The sequence below is a fragment of the Erythrolamprus reginae genome, chromosome 6 (genome assembly GCF_031021105.1).
Source record: "Erythrolamprus reginae isolate rEryReg1 chromosome 6, rEryReg1.hap1, whole genome shotgun sequence".
In the NCBI taxonomy this organism is placed as follows: Eukaryota; Metazoa; Chordata; class Lepidosauria; order Squamata; family Dipsadidae; genus Erythrolamprus; species Erythrolamprus reginae.
The window spans coordinates 1353892-1380269 of NC_091955.1; the positions used below are offsets into that span (position 1 = coordinate 1353892).

The following is a 26378-nucleotide window of genomic DNA, read 5'->3' on the forward strand; positions in this document are numbered from 1 at the left end:
AAAGTATGTTTGTTTGTTTGAATGGGAACGATTGATTTTTAAATAACTTGGGTTTTAGATTAGCTAGTTTTAAATTAATTAGATTTTGGATATTTTGTATTGTTTTTTCTATGTTGTAAGCCGCCCCTAGTGAAAGAAAGAAAGAAAGAAAGAAAGAAAGAAAGAAAGAAAGAAAGAAAGAAAGAAAGAAAATAATGAATTTAAAAAGATATTAGAAACCTAGTGTTATATTTCCCTCCTAATATTTCACTGTTCTAATTACAGGCCTTTTGAGTTGTTTCAGGAGTTTTAAGATATAATTTGTGGATTTTGTCTGAATACTATAGATGGGGTAAATAGCCTATAGTCACAGGGGAGGATATACATTTGGAAAATAAATGAATAAATAGAGTCAGATATTTACCCATAAAATGTGATTGTGCAATCAGCAAGTAAAACAACAACAACTCGCTAATTGCACAATAGCATTTTATGGGTAATTTTGTTTTTTTTTTAAATTCAACATCTGCTACAGTTGTACTAATAATTTATCTAACAGGATCTCTCAGTTCTCTCTTGTTATCCTCCCCTCTCTCTCTGTTTGGTATGAGGAGTTGTGGTATAAACATCTGTACCAGTGGCGGAAACAAAGATTGTGAGCTTGCAATTAAAACCCACGCGTACTTTATCGAAAAATCAGGAGATGTCTGAGTTTGAATTCAAGAGGGACAGCTTTGAAACTTCTCCCGAGTCTATGGAGAGGGGCAGCATACAAATCCAATAAATAAATAAATAAATAAATAAAATAAGATTCTGCTGGAGGGTACGAGGTAGACAAGGACTGAGGCCTTAAGTGAGAGTTTTCATGGAAAAAATTGAGATAAACATACTGTTGGTACTAGGTACATAACTGGTTGGGTTTGGCAATATATAAACAAACTAACAATGTATGTTTAAATATATTAAAACACTATAGCTTTAAGAGCTACTGTTGCAGTTCACCACAAGAGGGAGCCAGCAGCGCCTCTCTCTCTCTCTTTTATTTACAATAAACTCAAGAAAGGACTTTCCAAAGTCATCCAGACTACTTTCAGGCCCAAACCCAGACTAGAACTCAAATGTCTCCTAGTTTCATGGGGGAGACTAGAATTCATTGTCTCTTGGTGATTGGTCCAAGTCACCCAGGCAGTTTTCGTGGCTAAGGCAGGATTCGAACTCACAGTCTCCTGGAGATTGGCCAAAAGCCACCCAACCAGCTTTCATGGCTAAGGCGGGATTAGAACTAAACAAGGAGCGAAGTAACTTAGGAGCAAAGCAACTTAGAACTAAGGAGAAATTTCCTGACTGTCAGAACAATTAATAAGAAGGGGACATGATCGAAACATTTAAATATGTTAAAGGGTTAAATAAGGTCCAGGAGGGAAGTGTTTTTAATAGGAAAGTGAACACAAGAACAAGGGGACACAATCTGAAGTTAGTTGGGGGAAAGATCAAAAGCAACGTGAGAAAATATTATTTCACTGAAAGAGTAGTAGATCCTTGGAACAAACTTCCAGCAGACGTGGTTGGTATATCCACAGTGACTGAATGTAAAGATGCCTGGGATAAACATAGATCCATCCTAAGATCAAATACAGGAAATAGTATCAGGGCAGACTAGATGGACCATGAGGTCTTTTTCTGCCCTCAGCCTTCTATGTTTTTATGTTTCTAAGAGGTTAAATAACCATTTGTCTGAAGTAGTGTAGGGTTTCCTTCCCAAGCTGGGGGTTGGACTAGAAGACCTCCAAGGTCCCTTCCAACCCTGTTGTTATTATTATTATTATTAACTCACCATTCCCTGCAGAACTGTTACTATTATTTTTATTCAATGGACATAAATTGAACCAAAAATGAAACTTATAAGTTACTGACTGGCAAAGTCAATGTGGGATCATAGAGAGAGAGAGAGAAGTCGCAAAATAACTCACTTTAAAACAATTTCTCAGTTAGCAGCATAAATGTCGAGGCCTGCCTGTTATTTCAAACCAGTCAACCATTTTTCCTTCTCTGAACCCCATGATCTGATGAAAGGGGGAAAAACTCCACCAGGATTAGATCATCATAAGGATGACTTTGCTCCCTGTCACTTGTTTGGAAATAAAATAATCCTCTAATGAGATCATCCTGCAACCTATCCAAACCCTTTTTCCTTAACAGTGGATTATTTATTTATTCAATTTTATTTATTTTATTTTAGTATTTTTTATTTTATTATTTAATTTATGTTTAATTTAATTTTATTGTATTTTAACTTAATTTAATTATTTGTTTGTTTGTTTGGATTTATCTGCCGCCCAACTCCAACAGGACTCTGCCCATTTTACAATCCTGAGAATAGAATAGAATTTTATTGGCCAAGTGTTGATTGGACACACAAGGAATTTCATCAATAATTTAAAGAACTTCCCAATGGCATCCTCTGGACTCCCATTTGGAGGGGGGGGTATTAAGCCAACTTCAGTGACAACCAGGCTCCCCCTCCCTGCTAAACCAGGACTAAACCACGGCTTGTTGGAGCAAAGACCCACCAAACAAAATAGCTTTCTTGTGACTTTGAAGGTAGACTAATCTGCAGACCTTACAAAATGAAATGACATAAGAGGTGTGCAAAAGTGCACCAGCACTTTCTCTATTATTAGTACCAATATCATGTATATAGAGAGGGAGAGGGAGAGAGAGAGAGAGAGACAGACTATGATAGATAGATAGATAGATAGATAGAAAGACAGAGATAGATAGATAGATAGATAGATAAGCAAGCAAATAAATCAATAAACATTGCATACAGCCCTCCAAAAGATCCCCGCCTATAATATAAACATAAACATACACAAGACAAATAAATAAACAAACGCACAATTATTGATGCCTGTACCCACATATATAATCCAGCCATGTTGCATTAAGTTATATATAAAAAGCCGTCTCCAGATGCCGCCAAAGGCACGAATCCAGCCGCCTCGAATGACATTCAAAGTGGGGCGGGGGGAGATAAAATTGGCTTTCCCCCAGCTCCGATCGTTTTAAGGACCCTTAAGAATCCCACGGTTGCCCAAGAAACACGGCGGGGTGAGTGGGTTGGCTTCCTCGGGAGTAGGATAGGCAGAGGAGACTCCGAATGGCCGGGGGGGGGGGTCTTTGAGGAGGGGGGCAACTGCCAATCCAGCCCCCACCGATTTTTTTCAAAGCCGGCCTTTTGTTTCCACGCGTAGAACTCCTCGGGGACCCCCGTTGGCAGCCTCCCCTTCGCTTTAAGCCTCCGCGTGGGGCTTCCCAAGCGTCCTCCCCCGGGCCGGGGGGGACTCAGCTGTCCGACCCCTCCCCTAGTTAATGACCCCCCCCCCCGCTTCGTCCCCAGCGCCCGCGGCAACAAAGGCGACCCGGGCTTAAAGACACAAAAGCCGCGGCCGGAGCCGCCAATGCGCGCGGCGCCGGGCAGGAGTTGGGGGGCTCCCCGCTTGGGGTGGGTGGGCTTGAGAGGGAAGGAGGGAGGTCCATGTTGCGTGACTCAGCGGGCCGGGCGGGGCCGATCCGCCCCGCTGCCCTTACAAGGCGCGTCTCGGCCGGCCGAGGAGGAGAAAGGCTGCTTGGCGGCGCCCGGGAAGAAAGCGCCCACCGACCCACTCGCCAAGGAGACCCCGGACCCCAACAGCGGCTGGCTTCGGTCGGGAAGGGGCAGCCAGTGTTACCCTCCCCGCCTCGGCTTCCTCCTTCTCCCCGGTAGGGCTAGGCTGTTAATTGGGGAGGGGGCTGGAGGGAGGGGCGGCCAGGGTGCTCTGCCTCCCTCACTTTACGCACAAAGGCTTGGAACCGGGAAAGAGGCGCGTCGTGGAAGGGACTCCAGGCTTGCAGAGCAGCCAAGCTTGGACTTTGGGTGGGTGGGCACACATGGGGAGGGGGTCTCTCTGCTTTCCGGACCCCGTTTCCCCCCCCCCTCCCCACCCGGCGTGGGCCAAGCGCCCCGGCTTTGGGTGCCAGGCGTCGGTGCCAAACAAGCCAAAGGCTCCCCGGCTTTGTGGGCGGCGGAGCTGTGGGCGCGGCGGGCAGGAGGTTGGGGGGCCCTCTCAGGGGAGCCCCCCGATCTGTGGCTGGTGGAGACAAAGGCCAAAGTTGCGGGGGGTGGGGGGGGGTCCCCGGCCGAGGCTGCTGCCGGCCCGCCAAACGTGGCGCGTTTCCGAGCTGGTTTTGCGCTTTGGCAAAAAACCCCGCTCTCTCTTCGGGGCGACGTTCTCTTCCCTCCCCCGCCTGGAGGGGTGTGTGTGGGGTCTTCGTCTCACCCCGCCCGCTTTAAAAAAAGCCTTTAGGGCGCTCGGAGGTTTTTAACCCCCCCCCCCTTCCTCCTCCTCCCTTTTAAAAAACTTTAAAGACGGCCGCTGCGCCTCTCCGCTTTTTTGCGCAATTGGAAAGCGCCCCAGAACCTTTGGAGAGATCCAGAAGGGAGGATCCGGATCCTTTAAGGGTCTGGGGGTGGTTTAAGAAGCTGTCCGGCCCTTGCATACCCCCCCCCCCCCATTTGTCCAAGACCACCTGTAAACTGGCTCTTCACTTCCCCTGGCCACATCTCCAGATCCTGGCCTGTTTTTCTAGATTTTGGGGTCTTCAAAATGACTGGCCTGGAAATGGGGATTTTGTTTGTGTGTTTGTGCGTTTGCTTGCTTTTAAAGTATTCATTGAAAAAGAGGGTGGGTGGTTCTGTGCCAGTCTTAAAACGAAACCGTCTTCCGAGCCTAAATCTTTTATAAAACTGGATGGGATTCCCTGCCCCATCCTCCCCTCCCTCCCTCCCGCCTTTAAATCCAAGACATTTGAACTTAATTTGGACTTGGGTTGTGATGAGTTGTGGGATGTGTGTCTAGATGGACTTCAAATGCCAAGGGATTAATTGCCACATGTGTTGAGCATATGGAGAGCAGGAGACGAGCGTGGAGTAACAACCCTGGTCCCAGTGGCTTCCCATCCAGTAGCAAAAATGCTGTGCCTGGGTTTTCTTCCTTTGTCTCTGGATCTGTGGATGGAGAGATTTGTGTCATAGCCTCTGGATGGCAGGTTTTATCTATCTATTTATCATCTGTCTGTCTGTCTATCAGAATACCTTCAGGACCGCCTTCTGCCGCACGAATCCCAGTGGCCGATTAGGTCCCACAGAGTTGGCCTTCTCCTGGTCCCATCGACTAAACAATGCCGTCTGGCGGGACCCAGGGGAAGAGCCTTCTCTGTGGCGGCCCCGGCCCTCTGGAATCAACTCCCTCCGGAGATTCAATCCTCCCTCACCCTCCTTGCCTTTCGTAAGTCTCTGAAAACCCACCTATGTCGCCAGGCATGTGGGAACTGATATACCCCCTTGCTATTATGGTTTAGGTGTGGTATGACTGGGTTGTGTGGTTTACTTTAACAATAAGGGTTTTTAGATAGTTTTTAAGTATTGGATTTGTCTACATTGTTTATTATTGTTGTGAGCCGCTCCAAGTCTTCAGAGAGGGGCAGCATACAAATCTAATAAATTATTATCTATCTATCTCTGTTTATCTATCCATCCATCCATCTATCGTCTGTCTGTCCGTCCGTCCATCCTTCCATCCATCCATCCATCCATCCATTTCTGTCTGTCTGTCTGTCTGTCTATCTATCTATCTATCTATCCATGATCGAAACATTTAAATATGTGAAAGGGTTAAATAATGTTCAGGAGGGAAGTTTTTTAAATAGGAAAGTGAACCCAAGAACAAGGGGGCACAATCTGAGGTTAGTTGGGGGAAAGATCAGAAGCCACGTGAGAAAATATTATTTGACTGAAAGAGTAGTAGATGCTTGGAACAAACTTCCAGCAGGCGTGGTTGGTCAATCCATAGTCACTGAACTGAAACATGCCTGGGATAAACATAGACCCATCCTAAGATAAAATATAGGAAATAGTAGCAGACGAGATGGACCAGGAGGTCTTTTTCTGCCGTCAATGTTTCTATGTTTCTAGTGACCATTCAAAGTTACTAGACACTGATGATGACTTTTCATACTCACGACCTTTGCAGTATCTCTATGGTCAAAAATTTGGACGCTTGGCACCTGGAGGCTCAGCGGGCTGAGGTGGTCAGCTAGTTTCAGGCCATGATGCAGTCCTTATGACCAGCAGCGCTTTCCTCCGGCCTTCACCCAAAGCCCCCCCCCCACCAGACCCCAAGTCGGAATTCCTGCCTCCCTTCGACCCACCCAAAAAGACCCCAAAGTTGGAGACTCTCTGCAGCAACGCAAGTCTTCATTGCACATCCCAGGGCCCATAGTTTGAGGACCCCTGGTTTAGTGCAATATACAAAATGCAAATATTTTTTCTGCAGGCCACCACAATTTTCGCATGGACCACCAGTGAGTGACCTCCGACCTGATAAGCTCCAGTTGGTAGTGACATAAAATAGCATTTTGCCATTCTGTCAAGCGCCGTACAGATTAGTCATAGAAACAAACCCATGATGATTATTTTCTGCTTTTAAACAAGCCCCTTAAGTGGTTTTTATCCCAACCCTTGTTCTCCTTTTTTCTCTCCCCAAAGTAAAATAAGCTTAAATTAGCCAAACATCAAAAAACGACAAGAATCAGTTTGTCCTTTGGGGGGAAAAAGTAAGAGCTACAAAATTATTCCTCCTCCTTCAGGGAAACTTTTTTATTAATAGTTAGGATCATTTTGTTCCTCTCCAAGTTAAAACAAAGTGATGGAGCAGCCTATATTTTTAACCGCTGGAGGCTGATCTGAGAGGCCTTTCTGTATTATCTGTTTGCAAAGAGGCTCCTTCAAAGTTCGGCTTTTGATCCCATGGTTGGTCTTGGTGGGAGAGGACCCAAACTGCAGTTGTGTAGACACACAAGAGCCTGCAGGGAAGGAAAGTGTCCCATATTAACACAGAGAATGCTCCCTCGTGTAGTAAAGCCACACCTGGTATCTATGAAAGAATCAGGACTGCTAGGCGTCGGGTTCTTCAACAGGGCGTCTTTTAAGTTGCAAAGGATATTTTAAAACTGCAAGCATGGTTGCTTAGAGGAAGCAGATGTACAGACAGGAAGAGAATTCATATGTGTGTGTGTGTGTGTGTGTGTGTGTGTGTATGTGTATGTGTATGTGTAACACAAACAGATATATATGTGATATACAGTATATGAGGGTCACCCAGAAAGTAATGCAAGTAATGGATGGATGGAGAGATAGATGATAAGTAGAGATTCTTGGTAGATAGGTGATAATAGATAGGTAACAATATATTATAAATGGATGACAGAGAAAGAGAGAGATGATAGACAGATATACAGATGGATGGATGGATGGAGAGATAGATGATAAGTAGAGGTACATTGGTAGGTAGGTGATAATAGGTTGGTAAACCCCAACACTTTACCCTTAGATTATCCACGGTTGACCTATTCAGATTCCTAAGAGGTCAGTAAGGGGCGAGTACAAGTGCCCTATTGTGCCTTCCGTCCCCTGTCCTATCGCTCTCCTATACCTCCTATACCTTTCTTCTATTCCTATATCTCTTCTTCTATTCTTTCATTGATATGTTCTATTCCTATACCTTCTTTTCTATTATTTCTTAGATATATTTTACTATGAGTATCTCCTCTATAACCTTCATCATGTATTTTACTATGTGTATATAGATATATACCCACTAAATCCCTCATTGTGTATTGGACAAAATAAATAAATAAATAATAAATAAATATATCATAAATGGATGACAGAGAAAGAGAGGGGATAGACAGATATACGGATGGATGGATAGATGGATGCTTAGATAGATAGAAAGATAGATTGTATATCTCAACACTGCCTGGGTGGATTGTTTTGGTCATGCTGAGAACTCTACATTATAATGAAATTTGGTCTGATTTAGCCTAATGCTGTTTACATGAATTGCCTTTTACTCAATCCAGTTGCCCCAGCATAGCATAGTTATTTGACGTAAACAAGAGCCATGTTTTTATTTTTAGTTATTATGCAAATAAAGTACCTGGGGATTGTGAGGGGTGGCATTGTCTTAGAGAGAGATGATTTGTGTACAGGATGTTATATGGAGAGGAAGTTCAGAGATAGCGTGGAGGAAGCATCATACGGGTACAAAAAATAATAATAATAATAAAGTCGGCTGGAGAATTCTGGGAGTTGAACTCCACAACTCTTAAAGTGGCCAAGTTTGGGGACCCTTGGTCTAAAACATACGAAGAAGGGTTGCAGGAAATGGGCATGGCTAGTTTAATGAAAAGGAGGACCAGGGGAGACATGAGATATCTCAAGGGTTGCCATAAAGAAGAGGGAGTCAACCTATTCTCCAAAGCACCTGAGGGTAAAAGAAGCAGCAACGGGTGGAAACTAAACAAGAAGAGAAGCAACTTAGAACTAAGGAGAAATTTCCTGACAGTTAGAACAGTTAAACAGTGGAACTACTTGCCACCAGAAGTTCTGAATGCTCCAACACTGGAAGTTTTTAAGAAGAGGTTGGATAACCCTTTGTCTGAAGTAGTGTAGGGTTTCCTGCCTAAGCAGGGGGTTGGACTAGAAGACCTCCAAGGTCCCTTCCAACTCTTCTTGTTGTTGTTACTGGCATTTTCACTGAGATTTCCTGAAGGCATCCCTTCCCTTAACCCTCCTAGAAAGGAACAGAACCAGGTCAAAAGGAATTAATTTCCTTAAATATGTAAACAAGAACAAAGCTAGTTTGTAACAGAAGGGTTTTTAAAAAAAGATTTTTCAGAAATAATCTGTGCCAGAAGTTACAAATGTGATGCAAGTGTTGCTTAGTTCCCAGAGTTCTTGAACTGAGAATCATTTATTTACAATTTTTAAAAAAAATGGGATAAAAAAAAGTTACCATTCCAAGATGCTGCAAACTTTTTTTTTCCCCATAAGGGCTTTGTATTTTCACTTTTTGGTTTTTTCAAATCAAATAATCTTGGAACTGAATTCCACCCTGTGGACCTGATGTAGTACAGGCCAGAAATACGTTACAGTTGGCTTTTAATCTGGATTATGGTATGAGTTGTATTTATTGCAAGTAGCTCTAATCTAATTTAATCTAATTTGATTTATATGCCTCCCAATCCCTTAGGACCAGTGATCGGCTGCCAACATTTCTACTACCCACACTGTGGGCATGGCTTAAAGGTCATGTGACCAGGTGGGAGTGGCTTGACAATCATGTGATGGGCTGGCTTAAAGGTCATGTGACTGGGTGGGAGTGGCTTGCCAACCAAGATAAGTTTTCAAATAAACACTTGGACTCTTTTTCAGTGGATTAAGTCCTATTATTTGAACTGCCACAAGAAGGAGAAATGATAGACAGCGTTATGTACAGTCCTTGTTTTATTGATTGTATGTAATATTCTAATTTTCTGAGATGGGGGATTTGGGGTTTTCATGAGCTGTGTCCCATAATCATCACAATTATGAGAAATCACGGCTTGAACTTTTCTTGCCTTGCGTGTTATGAGTCTCTCTGCTATATTAAGTTTCATCTTTTAAGTTGCATTACTGAAATAAATGAACGTTTGCACGATATTCTAATTTTCCGACTTGCACCTGTGTCCTGCAGTCATTGCAGAACCATCTCAAACCTAAAGATTTAAAAACCGCATCTTTTGAAATCTTCTCGGTCTCACTTTCCCTACAACTCATTCAGCGAAGCAGAGCTATTGCCGGGAGGTGAAAAAGTGGGCGTCTTTTTAGTAGAAGTGTGTAGTAGTGGGGGCTTTCCTGATGGGTAAATGTGGTTTTTAAGGCTTGCAATGAATGATGGCATCCTGACAGTCAGAGGCGCCGTGAAGGAAACGGGGTGCAAAGAATCCCAGATCCTGTTGTGGTTAGCTCTGGCCCAGCTCCTGCCCCAAGGAATGTGCAGGTGGATGTGGGGGAGACACCCACATGCTGCAGGCCTGTTTTGCTCCCAGTGGAATCTGCCGACGAAGTCTCCTCTGACCAAGAAGGCCTGAGTGACAGGGAGGAGGGGAGTTTGGCAGACAACCCAGGAGGAGATCAATCATCTGTATCATCCTTGGATTCCGAACAGGAATTAATGACACATCCACGCATGCGTAGAGTGATGCATAGGAAGCAACAACTGAAGGATTATTACAAGAGAAAATGAGGCCACCTGTGGTTGGGTGGGGCTGCTGTAATTAGTGCTGCTGCTATAAATAGCAGCGTGTGGGTTTGGCCGTTGTGGAGAATTATCTGATCCTTGTGTTTCATGAATGTCTTGCTGACTCCGGCCTTTGTTTGTTGACTTTTCACCACTTTGAAACCAAAGCAGAGCAAAGTGTGTTTCACTTCGTGGAAGAAGAAGGGCTGTGACGTTCCTTCACAGCTGCAAACTAAGTACAGTACTTACGAACTGATAAGGGACTTGTACAAACTACCAGGTTGTTTTGGGACGAGTGCTCTTTGCAATACAAAAAGAGTGCTTAGTTTCTTTTGAATTTTGTGATAAAGAACATTGGTTTGAATTTTCAAACGTGTGTGTGTGTGTCTGAAATTTGTACCCTTGAATTTTTGGGAGGCTCCTACCAGAGAGTCCGGCAGAACAGATCCCATCCTCCTAAGAAACCCTGGGAAGTTGATAACCTCAGATTAGACATCTGAGTTGATCCCTCTGGGATCGTGTCTTAAGCCCCTCAAGAAATCGCATGCCAGTTTCTATTTGGCCCCCAGCCTGGGAAAAAAGCTTTGGAATAGGATTTTACATGGGAATCCTGTGTGAGAATGGTCTCTAAGGGGGGGGGGGATGTTTGTGTGTGAGAGAATATTTTTTCTGCACGTGGGCAGAAGCAATATGTCACTCAGACATGCACTTGTGCACACTGGAGACACCGAGCTGGACAACAGAACACTAACATTAGAACTTAAAAATAAAGAAGAATCTACATTTTATAATTGCTGGGATTTATTCTATCGCTGGTTAGAAAAAAAGGCCACGTCACAACATGCTAAATTATTAAAGTATAAAGAAAAACTACCTGGTGTTAATGTATAATGGAGATTTGGAAAATTAAGATATTTATACTAATTAAGATTATCACTTTTTTCCCCCTTGTCAATCAGTAATGATCAATTATTATTTAAAATAGGCAATGGAAAATGTACATCGTTAATACCGTTATAAAGACTCGCCGCACACTCGCCCGCTTTTTATTTTGTATTCTTTGTAAGTTTTAAATGTCTATGTTGGTATTGTTTATATATGTAAATAAAATTTATTTATTAAAAGAAAGCAATATGTCACTTGGACGTACGCAGCTCAATTTTTACTACCGGTGTCAGCCGAAAAGAAGGCCGGAAATCAGCTGATAGTGACAAAAGTCTTTGTGGGCGCCTTCTCTGTGCCCAAATATTTGATTATCTGAACTTACTTTTTCCACTATTTTTTTTAATTCAAGAGTTTCTTCCGCTTCTGCCATCCGCTCTCAATGGATGAGTTAATATTTAGAGGGCGTCAATTACAGAAATAGGGCCACCCGAGCAATCCCGAGCAGAGGACAGTTGCCATAGTGATGCTCTGCCATATATTGAAGATATAATTGCTTTTCCGAGATGCAGGAAGGGTTTTTTTAAATAATAATAACAACAACAGGAGTTTTGAGGGACCTTGGAGGTCTTCTAGTCCAACCCCCTACTTAGGCAGGAGACCCTACACCACTTCAGACAAATGGTTATCCAACATCTTCTTAAAACCTTCCAGTGTTGGAGCATTCGCAACATCTGGGGGCAAGGAGTTCCATGGATTAATTGTTCTCACTGTCAGAAAAATTCTCCTTAGTTCTAAGTTGCTTCTCTCGTTGTTATTAGATTATTTTAATCCAAAATAATTCTCAACATGAGTGTCTCCCTGTTTTGCCTCCCAAATCCATGGAGCTCTGATTCTTAGATCTTAGTCAAACAATTTCATGCTTGTAGTAATACAGTGATACCCCGTCTTACGAACCCCTCGTCATACAAACTGTTCGAGATACAAACCCGGGGTTTAAGATTTTTTTGCCTCTTCTTCCAAACTATTTTCACCTTACAAACCCAAGCTGCCGCCACTGGGATGCCCCGCCTCCAGACTTCCGTTGCCAGTGAAGCGCCTGTTTTTGCGCTGCTGGGAGTCCCCTGAGGCTCCCCTCCATGGGAAACACCACCCCCGGGCTTCCGTGTTTTTTCAATGCTGCAGGGGAATTCCCCTCTGGAGGTGGGGTTTCCCAGCGAGGGGAGCCTCAACGAAATCGCAGCATCACAAAAACACGGAAGTCCGGAGGTGGGGTTTCGAGGACTTCCGTGTTTTTCGATGCTGCAATTTCGCTGAGGCTCCCCTCGCTGGGAAACCCCACCTCCGGACTTCCGTTACCAGCAAAGCACCTGTTTTTGTGCTGCTGGGATTCCCCTGCTAGAATTCCCCTGCAGCATCACAAAAACAAGGAAGTCTGGAGGTGGGGTTTCCCATGGAGGGGAGCCTCAGGGGAATCCCAGCAGCGCAAAAACGGGCGCTTGGGCTGGCAAAAGGGGTGAGTTCTGGGCTTGCACGCATTAATCGCTTTTCCATTGATTCCTATGGGAAACATTGTTTCGTCTTACAAACTTTTCACCTTAAGAACCTCGTCCCGGAACCAATTAAGTTCGTAAGATGAGGTATCACTATATTGTGTCATCAAGAAATTGCAGATGAAGCCAGCTTTGTGTGTGTGTGTGTGTGTGTGTGTGTCTGTCTTAGGATGCTTTAGAAAGTTCTTCCAAAGTTTTTTAGTTGCTGTTTCCTGCAGCTTCCTTGAGGCATTTCTAAAACCTCCTGAAATATTATAGATAGATGGTTCTCGATTTATGATCACAAGTGAGCCCCAAACGTGGGGTTAGCTCAGCATTGTCCGCGGAGAGGGGCGGCATACAAATCTAAATAATAAATAAAATAAATAAATAAATGGTTGCATTTTACACATTGTCCCAAACATATATATATACTGTATATATGTTAAAAAGACAAAGAAAAAACATAGAACATGAAACACTCAAGGGGCTACCATTGTCCGCTTGTCATAGAAGTCTAACTAATACAAAAAACAAAAACCTAACTGTGGTCAGATCAATACAGAAATACCACACATATATATTACATACTTGTTAAATTTAACTCAATATTCTTATGTTAATTAAATTTATTTATCTATAAAATACTTATTCAAAAAATAGAATATAGTAAATAACACATCTAACTTTATCTTCCTTCGGCGGCGATTGTCCCCCTCCTCTTCCTCCTCCTCCTCCCACCCAAATTCTGAGCTACTATTTCTTTCCTAATGCAGACATTATTTGCTTTTACATTGATTCCTATGGGAAAAATGGCTTCTTCTTACAAACTTTCCTACTTAAGAACCAGGTCACTGAACAAATTAAGATCTTACGTAGAGGGACCACTTTATTCTTGTCCAGATGTCAAATGTAAAGGAGACAGCTTTGGATGGATTATGAATACCGAATTTAAAAAATTAATTATTGTAATGTATTTCAAGATTGATATTTATTTTATTTATTTATTTATTGGATTTGTATGCCGCCCCTCTCCGCAGACTCGGGGCGGCTAACAACAGTAACAAAACAGTATAATCCAATACTAAAAACAGTTACAACCCATTATATAAAAACCAACCATACCTACAGACATACCATGCATAAAATTTTAAAGGCCTAGGGGGAGAGTGTATCTCAATTCCCCCATGCCTGGCGGCAGAGATGGGTTTTAAGCAGCTTATGAAAGGCAAGGAGGGTGGGGGCAATTCTACTCTCTGGGGGGAGTTGGTTCCAGAGGGCCGGGGCCACCACAGAGAAGGCTCCTCCCCTGGATCCCCTGTTTGGTTGACGGGACCCAGAGAAGACCCACTCTGTGGGACCTAACTGGTCGCTGGGATATGTTATTTTGCATATGTGATTGGAGTGAAAAAATAAAAAATTCTTTGCCAGAGAGTGTTTTTGATACATATATTTATTTGGCAAACTGTTGCATTGAGGTCATTGTTTTTCTCGGTATGGAAAACGTCTCCTCCCTCGGAAGTGTTAGAAGTCAGCCAGAGAGGCAGATAAGTGGGAATTGCCACACCTTTGAGAAATATGTACAGAGGCCTCATATTTCCTCACATTTCCGTCTTCTAGTGTAATTGCTAAGCTGGGAGGAACAGCTCAGTTTGATCGAGCTCAAAGGAGTCGATTGGAAGGAGGGCGGAGTAAGAGGACTTCCGAGGAGGTTGACCACGTTCCTCCTCACTTCTCGGATTAGCGACAACTACGAAGGGGTGTGCGAAATAGCGACAGGTCGTTGCAGAGAAAGCAGTTTGCAGCTCAAAAGTCGCCAGGTCACTTTCTTTAAGGTATTTGGGAGCAGCAAATTTCACCTCTCTCTCTCTGCGCATTGAATCAGTCCAGGTGTGTTTCGTTTATGGGGTGTGTTCATATTTATAATGATACATGTGTTAACATAACCCAGTTCTTTGTTTCTTATACAGGCCGTTGCCCAGAAAGCAATGCACCATATTATTTTTCTCAGCCTACAGTAATTGTACCAATGTGAAACTTTAGATATACATTAGTTGAATTGTCAGGTTTGCGTGTGTAAATTTTGCCATTTTTCAGCAGTGTTTCAAAGCAGCGTGTGTAAGTGCTGTATGTTACAAGCAGCATGTTGTCATTGAATTTCTCACTGCGGAGAAAGAAACTGTTGGGAACATTCACCAATGTTTGTATACAGTTTATGGAGAATCTGTAGTCTACAGAAGTACGGTTAGTCGCTGGGCACAGAGAGTGAGGCCTTTAGAAGTGATTCCAATCCTAACCAGGTATTAACAATGTTCCCAGCTCTTACCGGTTTGCAAGCTCATTCATTGCTACTCTCTGCAAATAATGTTTTCCAAGCCCTAAGTCTTTGTGGGGGTTTTTTCATTGCTTTACTTGTTCCGAATGTTTCTTTCCAAACCTAACCAGGTTCTAACGATGTTCCCAGCTCTTACTGTCTTGCAGGCTCTTTCATTGTTACTCTCTGCAAAGAATGTTTTCCAAGCCCTAAGACTTTGCAGGATTTTTTCCATTGTTCTACTTGCTCCAAATGTTCCTTTCCAGATGCTAATGATGTTCCCAGCTCTTACTGTCTTGCAGGCTCTTTCATTGTTACTCTCTCTGAATAAAGTTTTTTTGAAGCCCTAACTAGGGAATAAAATAATGTGCTGGTAATAAATGGTACCTGGTAGGCAGATTCTTTTCCCCATTTTGCTCCCCAAAAACTAAGGTGCGTCTTATACTCCAGTGCGTCTTATACTCTGAAAAATACAGTACTCTGTTCCTAATTTTAGGATTCTAACATTGGTTATAAGTTCAGTGTGGAATGTTAACAATATGACCCTGAGACGTTGCGACCACCATAAATATGACTCGGTTGCCAGGGGCCTGAATGTGACTTATGTGACTGTGGGGATGTGGAAACAGTTGTAAGTGTTTAAAAAACAGTCTGAAATGTGGAAAAAAGGTCCTAAGTGTGAGAAACGTTTTTTTCAGTGCCGTTGTAACTTTGAACGGTCATGAAAACAGGCTGTAGTAACTGGAGGAATACCGGAAGTCAGGGAACTTGGGTTGCTTTTGGGTTTGGCAAGCGGCGTTTTTCAGCTTGTTGTTGTGCTAAGTAAACTTCTGTCCACTTTTGGACGTTTTGCTGTGATAGCAACAAAAATCCTTTTGGAGAGAATTCATTGAGTTTGCTCACCAGACTTGAAACTCGCAGCTCTGGCACATCCGGACAGATGTGTCATCCTTTGGCACTTCGGGACATGTCACTCACCACTACTGTATCTTTCGGAGTAAAATACGCACCTAGATTTTAGAGGAGGTAAACAAGGAAAAAGGTATTCTGAACCCAATGATGTAGTAATATATTATTTAATAAAATGGCTAGCGGGACAGCCTTCTGCTGCAGGAAGTTGGCCTTCTCCAGGTCCCATCAACTAGACAATGTCACTTATTTATTTATTTATTTATTTCATTTATTTATTGGATTTGTATGCCGCCCCTCTCCGCAGACTCGGGGCGGCTAACAACAGTAATAAAACAGCATATAACAATAATCCAATACTAAAAACAGTTAAAAACCCATTATATAAAAACCAATCATACATACAGACATACCATTCATAAAATTGTAACGGCCTAGGAGGAAAGAGGATCTCAATTCCCCCATGCCCGGCGGCAGAGGTGGGTTTTAAGCAGCTTACGAAAGGCAAGGAGGATGGGGGCAATTCTAATCTCTGGGGGGAGCTGGTTCCAGAGGGCCGGGGCTGCCACAGAGAAGGTTCTTCCCTTGGGCCCCGCCAAGCGACATTGTTTGGTTGACGGGACCCGGAGATGACCCACTCTGTGGGACCTAACTGGTTGATGGGATTCGTGCAGCTTGGCGGGGCCTAGGGGAAGAGCCTTCTCTCGGGGGGGGGGGGTCCTCTGGAATCAAGCTCCCCCCGGAGATTCGTGTGGCCCCCACCCTCCTCACCTTCCGATGCGCAGAAGCAAAATATCGCCAAAATCTTTCTCACCTGCGCGTCCCCTTGCAAGATGGGCATTTTTCCTGAAAGCCTGGCACCTCGGACTCGATCCATGCCTTCTATTTTAGAGCCATTTTTGTTCTCTATTTAAAGTTGATAGATATGGAAATATTTCCCACTTATGGTCATAATTTTGGACTTTCTGGGCCTCTAATGATAGGGCAGAGGATTCCCTCACAAATATGTAATAGGCTTGGAATAGCTGCCTGGAGCAGCCACAGCAGAATCGCTTTGCAAAGCTGAGTTTTTGCTACGTTTCAGAGGCTGGGTTTTCCTCGAACCGGTCAGAACCTTTGGTGTCATTAACTTTTTTTCTGGAATGAACGTAGGCCGTATTATAGGACAGATGGTCTTGGAAACATCTTAAAGGTAACTTTGATACTGTTTGGTGGTCGTCTTCATCTGTCTGTTTGTAACTTTTTTAGCCTGTTCCTTGCAAAAAATAAAAAATAAAAGTTAGGTTTCAACGGGAAAAGGGGGATCAAAAAATGCTAAACTTGGTGGCAATGTAAGGAAGCAAAAAAAATTTGGAGCCAAATTCAGACATGGATGGAAGAAATATTGGATTATAAACTTGAGATAAAACCGGAAATGTATTTATTAGGCATAATCAGAGGCAAACATAGTAAAGAAAACTACTACTTAATAAATCACTTACTCACAGCTGCAAGATGAGCATATGCACAAGTATGGAAACAAGAAAAGACTCCAAACGAAGAAATGGTGATTAAAAAAATATTAGACTGCGCCAAATTTAGCAAATTAACATACGAGATACAAAACCAACAAAATAAGGACTATTGCAGAGTGTGGGAGAAAATATACAACTGGGTGGAAGTTAAGAAAAAGGTATAGCAAATAGAATTGTAAAAGATAAATCTTGTATATATATAAATCGTAAATGTTTAATGTCGTTTTGTATGATGTTTAAATGTTGGTATGTTAAATAAAATAAAAATGCTAAACTTGTAAAAGGAAATTCTATTGTTGCATTTGCATTCGTTTTCTTTCAGCAGATAACGAAGAGTTAGAAAGAATATGTTTTTTCCCCCCTTAGTAGCCATGCCTACGCTGGTGTCTTATCTTTATTCCTCCTCTGTTTTGAGTAAAGAATAAGGATCCACTGATAAAACCCCCAGGTCTAAAGGTTGTTCCGGACTTGTCTTGTTCTGAAGAAATATGGTTATTTTTTCCACTTCCTGGCTCACCACTTTTTGCTCTGTGTGGGATTAACCTCTCAATTACAATTTGGATGGAACTTGGGGGAAAAACAGTTCATTCTGATTATTTTCTTTACTGGAACTCAGAGTTGCATTTTTGGGTGTGTGAAAAGTTTTAACTAATTGCAAGCCTTCAAACTTGGCAACTTTAAGACTTGTGGACTTCAATTCCCAGAATTCTTTTTGTTTTCCATCTGTATTGCGTCACATTGTTTTGTATATGTTTTTAAAATGTTTTATAAATTCATGTGGTCCTTCATCTGTTTCCAAATTCAATTGTCAATTAACTGTGGGAGGATCTTAATCGCTGATGGGCTCCTACAGGTACGGTCAGGTACGCAGAAAAAATTGATTTTTTTTGTTTTCTTTTTTTCCCTTCTGGGCTCTGGTTTTGTTTTTGCTATCGGAGTAAATGAGGTTGAATGTGTATCATTTTAGAAGAGCTGTGTGTGTACATACACATATACAGTGGAACCCCGACATAAGAGCTGCTCTACTTAAGAGCAACTCGAGATAAGAGCTGGGAGGGGAGAGATATTTTTGTTCTACTTACAAGCCCAAATTCGAGATACAAGCGCCAAGGAGCTGTCTCCTGAAGCCAAACGCTAACTTCCGCCTTCGGCTTCAGGAGACAGCTGCGAAGCGGCGCGCGTGTTTTAAAAGGTTGCAGCCGGCCTGGGGGACTCGGGGGGGTGCTTGCAGCTTTCTTTCTTGCTCTTTTTCTTTCTCTCTTTTACCTTCCCTTCCTCTATTTCTTCTTTTCTTTCTCCTTCCCACCTTCTTCCCTCCCTCCCTCTCTTCACTCATTCCTCTCTTACTCTCCCCTTTCATAAGTTTCCTTGCTTCCTTCCTCTGTTCCTGTCCCTTCCCCCTTTCTTTCTTTCTCTTTTTCTTTCTCTCTTTCACCTTCCCTTCCTCTATTTCTTCTTTTCTTTCTCCTTCCCACCTTCTTCCCTCCCTCCCTCCCTTCACTCATTCCTCTCTTACTCTCCCCTTTCATAAGTTTCCTTGCTTCCTTCCTCTGTCCCTTCCCTCTTTCCTTCCTTCCTTCCCACCCTCCGTCCATTCATTCACCCATTCCTCTCTTGATCGCTTAAAGCCGGTCCCTGGTGCAAAAAGGGTTGGAGACCTCTGTCCTACAGGATTGGGTGGCAGAGAAGTTGAACATATGTAAATTTAAAAGTTTAAGAAAGTTTACAAGTTAAGTGAAAGAAACTTCATTATTCATTTATATGTACATGTACATTTCTTCATTAAAAACATGTCTTTCTGCATAATTTAGACTAACTTTGTGAGTTTTTTGAGGGCTGGAACCAATTAAAATTATTTACATTAATTCCTATGGGGAAAAGTCGTTCGAGATAAGAGCTGCTCGACTTAAGAGCCCAGGTCCGGAACGAATTAAACTCGTATCTCGAGGTACCACTGTAGTTTATATAGTAGATAATGTATATTTTTGTGTGCCTGTGTGTAATATGTATGTAGAATTAAAGAGTATATTTTGGATGTTCATTAATAGTAAATAGAGAGAGAAATTGCATCTCTTTGAGGCTAGGAGAGGCCAGGCACCTTAACCCAAACCCTTGACATGAGTGATGTCAAGTTGGCCAACTTTAAGCCAGTCACATGACCTTTAAGCCACTCCCGCTCACATGATTGTCAAGCTACTCCCACCTGGTCACATGGTCGGCAAGCCACACCCACAAAATAAGCCACACCCACAGCGTAATTAAAAAAAATTGCACCCCTTCACTGATCTTAATGGCACTGGACCAGATTATCTCAGGGACCGCCTTCTGCCGTACGAATCCCAGCGACTAGTTATGTCCCACAGAGTGGACTTTCTCCGAGTTCCGTCAACTAAACAATGTCATTTGGCGGGACCCAGGGGAAGAGCCTTCTCTGTGGTGGCCCCGCCCCTCTGGAACCAGCTCCCCCCAGAGATTAGAATTGCCCCCACCCTCCTTTCGTAAGCTCCTTAAAACCCACCTCTGCCGTCAGCCATGGGGGAACTGAGATATTCCTTCCCCCTAGGCCTTTACAATTTATGCATGGTATGTTTGTGTGTATGTTTGGTTTTATAATAAGGGTTTTTAGTTGTTTTAGTATTGGATTGTCACATGCTGTTTTTATCATTGTTGTTAGCCGCCCCGAGTCTACGGAGAGGGGCGGCATACAAATCCAATAAATTAATAATAATAATAATGATGATGATGATGATGATGATGTACGCTTTCCACATACTAAACAGTGTCTCCAATTTCACCGTTAGAAATTAAGGAAGGCTGACTTATTGCAGTGTCCTATCTGAAAGATACACCTCCATCTAACCAGGAAAGGTGGCTTGGTTTGCTTTTGAAGTCAGCTAAATGCAGGAAGGGAATAATTCTACTGCCTCCATCCACTAGGTTCTCCATTCAAGTACATTCCTCTGTAGAGCGTTGCCCCGATCAAAAGTCTTCTAGCACTTGAGATTGGCTCAGATCTGCTTTTGAACCTTCCTGGGAGAAATAACATTCCCTCTTCATTCTTCTGAAATCCACTCTCTCCTTTTCCTATCCAGCTAGTGGGGTCATTCTTTGTCCAGTGGACCAGGTGTCCACTTGACTGATTTTTGCAGCCTCGTTTGAAAAGAAACCATCACAAAAACAACATATACGATAGAAAAAACTCCGCTCATTCTATGATTGACTAAAGAAAAGAGAGACAAAGAAATGAATAAAAATCTACGCAAAGCAACACGTCGAATAAAAAAATTGAAAAATTAATACTATGTGAAAGAAGCAAAATTCTCTGATCAAATACCTAAAAAGTGGGGGAACTTTCATTTCCCAGATGTTGTCTGTGTATGTTTTTATGTATGTTTTTTCTTTTTTGTATGTTATATTTGAAAAAAACAAATGAATAAAGTAGAAAAAGAAAAAGAAAAGAAAAAACTGCTCTTTGTAATGAAATAAAAAACGAAGATGATTGAAGGTGAGAAAAAAAAGAGCTCTGCCACATCACCTTCAATCACCTTCACATTTTCTTCCATCGCTCTCTGTTTCCTCACCTTCAATCACCTTCCTTTTCATTTCATTAGAAAGAGCATGGGTTTTTCTATCACATGTGTCGTTTTTATGACGGTTTCTTTTCAAATAAGGCTTCAATTTCACCTGGTCCACTTGACCGAGAATGACCCCTTGATTAAATAACATAGTTCAATAACTTAATTACTAAAACCACCGAAATAACTCCCAAGTAGACCTCTGGAGAGGCAGAGGTTATGGTGCAGATGTTTCATTGACCGGGTTGTAGCTGTGAACCAATTTTAAAGTCTCGCACAGACTTTGAAGTCGCAAAGCCCTTTTATCGTTTCATAACTTTTGAGTTTCCGGCATGTGTGTGACTTTGCTTTTTGGCAGCTTGTGCAGTTGGCAGAGAGATATAGTGGTTCATACTAGTGTCTTAGCTGCAAAAGACTTTTTTAAAAAAAGTTTTAATTGTAATGTAACGTGTGCGGACATCTGCTTGAAACTTAACTTGCAAACTGCTTTAAACTTGATTGTAAAAAGTTTGGGTCATGCTTCTGCAATTATTTACTTTCTTACTGTTTACTGAGCCTTTTTACTGACCCCTCGCATCCTGGACACAAACTGTTTCAACGCCTACTCTCAAAACAACGCTACAGAGCACTGCATACAACTAGACAACTAGACACAAGGACAGTTTTTCCCCAAACGCAATCACTCTGCTAAACAAATAATTCCCTCAACACTGTCAAACTATTTACTAAGTCTGCACTACTATTACTAATAGTTTTTTCTCATCATTCCTATCACCCCTTTCCTCCAACTTACAAGTGTATGACTGTAACTTGTGGCTTGTATCCTTAATATTTTTTATTAATATTGATTGTTTCCTTGTTGCTTATTTGACCCCTATGACAATCATTAGAAATATAGAAACATAGAAGATTGATGGCAGAAAAAGACCTCATGGTCCATCTAGTCTGTCCTTATACTATTTCCTGTATTTTATGTTAGGATGGATCTATGTTTATCTCAGGCATGTTTAAATTCAGTTACTGTACATTTACCAACCACGTCTGCTGGCAGTTTGTTCCAAGCATCTACTACTCTTTCAGTCAAATAATATTTTCTCACGTTGCTTCTGATCTTTTCCCAACTAACCCCCTTGTTCTTGTATTCATTTTCCTATTAAAAACACCTCCCTCCTGAACCCTTTAACATACGGGGTGGACAAAAAAATGGAAACACCTTGCAGCTCTTCCGTGGAATCCAGATTTGTGAAGCTCCCTTTGAACAGTTTTTGTGGAAACTGGGTTCTGTACGTGTCTATTGAGCTCTGCGGTGATTTTAGGAGCTGTGGTCTTGTGATCCGCTCTAACAATTCGCTTTACAGTCCGACGGTCTCTCTCAGACAACTTCGACTTTCGACCAGGGCTGTGTTTGCCTGACGACGTTTTCCCTTCTCTTTCAAAAGCAGCCATGACTTTTGAGACATGACGTCTTGAAACGCCAAACCTTCGGGCACTTTCTGTGACACCAACGCCTGCCATTCGAGCACCAACAATTTGGCCTCTTTGAAAGTCTGAGAGTTCTGCCAATTCTAGAAGGTTATAACCAATTTCCTTAAATTTCTGTAAAAAAAAAGAAAAGGTAGTTTAAAAAATATATATCAAATAACAGAATTTTTAAAAAAACATTAAAATATGTCAAGTTTTGATTGACTTGAACATGTTCAAACATTATGATGCCAAAAAGTCCAGTGTTTCCATTTTCTTGTCCACCCCTGTATTTAAATGTTTTAAATTAAGTGTTGTACCTCATGATTCTTGACAAATGTCTCTTTTCTTTTATGTCCACTGAGAGCATCTGTACCAAAGACAAATTCCCTGTGTGTCCATTCACACTTGGCCAATAAAGAATTCTATTCTATTCTATATTTCTTCTAGGATGCTGCCCTCTGCTTAACAAAGCCAACAAATATGGGTGATTCATTGATACGAGAAATGTTAGTTAGCTTTGTCACTCTTTTGTTTTGTTTTCTTTCTTCCCGGCTGGTTTTCATTCATGAGCAGCCCATTCATAAATGCTGACCACATCTTTTCCTGTGTGTATCATTTGAGGGGAATTATCTGCTTCACTCGCCAGACCAACCTGGCCGATTTGCATTGAGCGTTGTACATCATCCAAACCCTATGAAATCTGTCAAGAGAGATTGCCAGGCTCTGCATTGGACAATACCTTTCAAGTAATGCTCATGTATAATTCAGATTTCTTTGACCAGTAGTAACTGTGAGAGGGATCTTGGTAGACAATCGCTTAAATACGAGCCAGCTGTGTGCGGCAGCTGCCAAAAAAGCCAACAAAGTCCAAGGCTGCATTAATAGAGGGACAGAATCAAGATCACGTGAAGCGTTAATACCACTTTATAAAACTTTAATAAGGCTGTTAGTATATAGAACGTAACCTAGTTGGGTGATGACATACAGTAGCTAACTATGTTAGTTTGCATAAAGGTAAAGACTGTACCTTTAAGGAAATATTATTGGTTGGCCATAAGAGGGCGCCACCACCGTTCCCTTTGGGGGGCAGTTACTTTGTTTAAGATATATTGTGCCGTGAGCTGTATTCTTGCTGTGTGCGTGGTTTGTAAACTATTAGAGTATTATATTGTGGATTCCGCATATTTGTAAATAGTAATATTGTTGTATATACATTGATACTAAGTCTGAGTCATTGTTGGGCTAATACACATTTCCTACACCACAACAACTCTGCTTAATGTATGTTGAAGGTTTCGTACTGAGACATACTAACAAAGGCCAAACCTGGAATACTGCGTCCATTTTTGACCACCCTGTTACAAAAAAATGTTAAGACTTTGGGAAAAGGGCAGAGAAGAGCAACTAAGATAATAAAAGTCTTGAAGATTAAAACATACGAAGAACAGGTTGCAGGATTTAGGTTTGACCAGTGTAGGGGAGGTCAGATTCACTTAACAACCATATTACTAAGTTGTAGAGATTCAGTTAACAGCTCTCTTGCTCATCGGTGGAAGTTGTTCGTAAGTCAAGGAGTACTTGAAGATAGGTTTTTGGGGGTTGGGGAAGAAACCACAGAGTCACAGGTATTTTCCATTCCTCTACTTGCTCCGACTGTTTCTTTCCAGGTGCTAATGATGTTCCTAGCTCTTACTGGCTTGCAGGCTCTTTCATTGTTACTCTCTCTGAATAAAGTTGTATTAAAGCTCTAACCAGGGGATCAAATAATGTGCTGAAGCTGACCAGACTAAGGACGCTAGCCAGATGAATACCTATTTTCCTCCTCATCTTATACTCTGAAAAATACGGTAAATTGGATCCACTGCTTGTAGCTTTCCTCTCTTTCCTGGGATGGTGGGCTCTTGATATTGGGCTTTCAGAGCTGGATAATCTATATTTATTTATTTTATTTATTTATTTATTTTGTCCAATACAAATTGAAAGTTAAGGAGAATAAAAAGGTGTAGTATTAAATATCAGGGAAGGGATAGAAGAAGAGATATGAGAATAGAATACATCAATGAAGAGTAGAGGAAGGGTATATGGATGGGAGAAAAGATATATAAAATATAGGAGGGACAATTGGACAGGGGACGGAAGGCACATCTAGTGCACTTATGCTCGCCCCTTACTGACCTCTAAGGAACCCAGAGAGGTCAATCGTGGAAAGTCTAAGGGAGAAATGTTGGGGGTTGATACAACAGAGTTCGATAATGAGTTCCACACTTCAACAACTCGGTTGCTAAAGTCATATTTTTTACAGTCAAGTTTGGAGCGGTTGATATTAAGCTTGAACCTGTTGTGTGCTCTTGTGTTATTGCGGTTGAAGCTGAAGTAGTCGTTGACAGGCAGGACGTTGCAGCATATGATCTTGTGGGCATATACAGTAGCGAAGCAACATGATAAGTCAAATAACATGTGAGTTGAAACTGGCTGAGCTTCCAGGGTGGGAGGATTATCAACCTCAAAACAGTTGGACTCGTTTCCTGCTGAGCTCTATCGTAGCATCTCATGCTCTACAAACCTTGCAGAGGAAGTCAAGTGTTACCAAGAAAGGAGAGTTTTTGTAGCTCTTGAAATGAGAGGTCCTTCGTGCTTTCTGAGCTTGGTGGTATTCTTGCAAATGTTTCATGGCCAAACTTGGTAACATCATCAGTGGGTCTTGAGAGCAGCCCCATCACCTCCTGCAAGGGGATTTCTTTCTCTGGCAAATGCATTTTAACCCAAACAAGTGCAAGGTTATGCATATCGGGGCAAAGAATCCCAATTATACCTACCAACTTTCCGAGACAACCCAAGAAAGGGATCTTGGGGTTTTGGTGGACAGCTCAATGAAGATGTCAAGTTCCATGCTTGGCAAGATTAGGAAGGGAATCGAAAAAAAGGCTGGCAAGTGTTGTGTTGCCTCTGTACAAAGCAATGGTGAGACCACACTCGGAGTCCTGTGTACAGTTCTGGTCACCACACCTCAAGGAGGATAGAATGGAACTGGAAAAGGTGCCAAAAAGGGACAACAAGAATGATGAAGGAAATGGAGCCCCTCCCTTAGGAAACCAGGTTACAATGCTTTGGTCTCTTCAGCCGTGAAAGACGGCGTTTAAGGGGGGACTTGATTGAAGGGTATAAAATCCTGCATGGGATAGAAAATGTGGATAGAGAAAAATTATTTTCTCTCTCACACAATACTAGGACGAGGGGCCCCTCCCTAAAACTCACAGGTGAGAAAGTGAGGACAAATCAAGGGAGATATTTCTTCCCCCAGAGGGTCCTTAGTTGATGGAATTCCCTTCCAGAAGAAGTCGTGACAGCTGTCAGTCTGGAGAGCTTCAAGGCAGGATGAGACAGATTCATGGAGGCCAAGTGTATCATAGGTGGTTATTGAAACGGATGTCCAAGTGCCGCCTCTGTGTTGGTTGAGGCAGGCAGGGTTCCTTTGGGTCCCATTTGTTGAGGGTCAAAGGAAAGGGAGGGAGGGTCTTGCCTTCTCTTTCTGCTCAAGATCCCTCTGGACAATTGGGGGGCCACTGTGGGACACAGAATGTTGGACTCGATGGGCTTTGGCCTGGTTCAGCAGGGCTCTTCTTAGGGTCTTATGTTCTTTCTTTCTTTGTTTGTTTTGTCAAGTACGTATTGGTGATGTACAAAGCTAAAACAATGTTTATATACATGATACCAGTAAGAGAGAAACAGGGAATGGAAGGCACTCTGGTGCACCTATGCACGCCCCTTACTGACCTCTTAGAAATCGGGAGAGGTCAACAGTGGAGAGTCTAAGGGTAGAGTTCTTGGGGCTAGGTGATGATACTACAGAGTCAGGTAGAGAGTTCCAGGCATCAACTACTCGGTTACTAAAGTTGTATTTCCTGCAGTCGAGTTTGGAGCGGTTTACTTAAAGTTTGTATCTGCTGTGTGCTCGAGTGTTGTTGTGGTTGAAGCTGAAGTAGTCGTTGACTGGAAGGACGTTGCAGCAGAGGATTTCATGGGCAATGCTTAGGTCATGTTTAAGA

General features: G+C 42.4%; 1 protein-coding gene across 4 annotated transcripts in view; it reads left to right on the forward strand.

The window, feature by feature from the left end:
• The window catches only part of FAM107B (family with sequence similarity 107 member B), a 76453-nt gene that overhangs the window by 22144 nt on the left and 27931 nt on the right, over positions 1-26378 (forward strand). The window contains exon 1 of one of the 4 annotated variants that reach the window (XM_070755044.1): positions 3384-3741. The exons of 1 other annotated variant lie outside the window; for it this stretch is intronic. In XM_070755044.1, coding sequence (XP_070611145.1) covers positions 3441-3741 — 301 coding nt within the window. In that variant the 5' untranslated portion in view covers positions 3384-3440. Of the gene's footprint in view, positions 1-3383; positions 3742-14215; positions 14447-26378 lie in introns of those variants that run through there. 2 more of the 4 variants (XM_070755047.1, XM_070755048.1) reach the window with 2 other exon arrangements.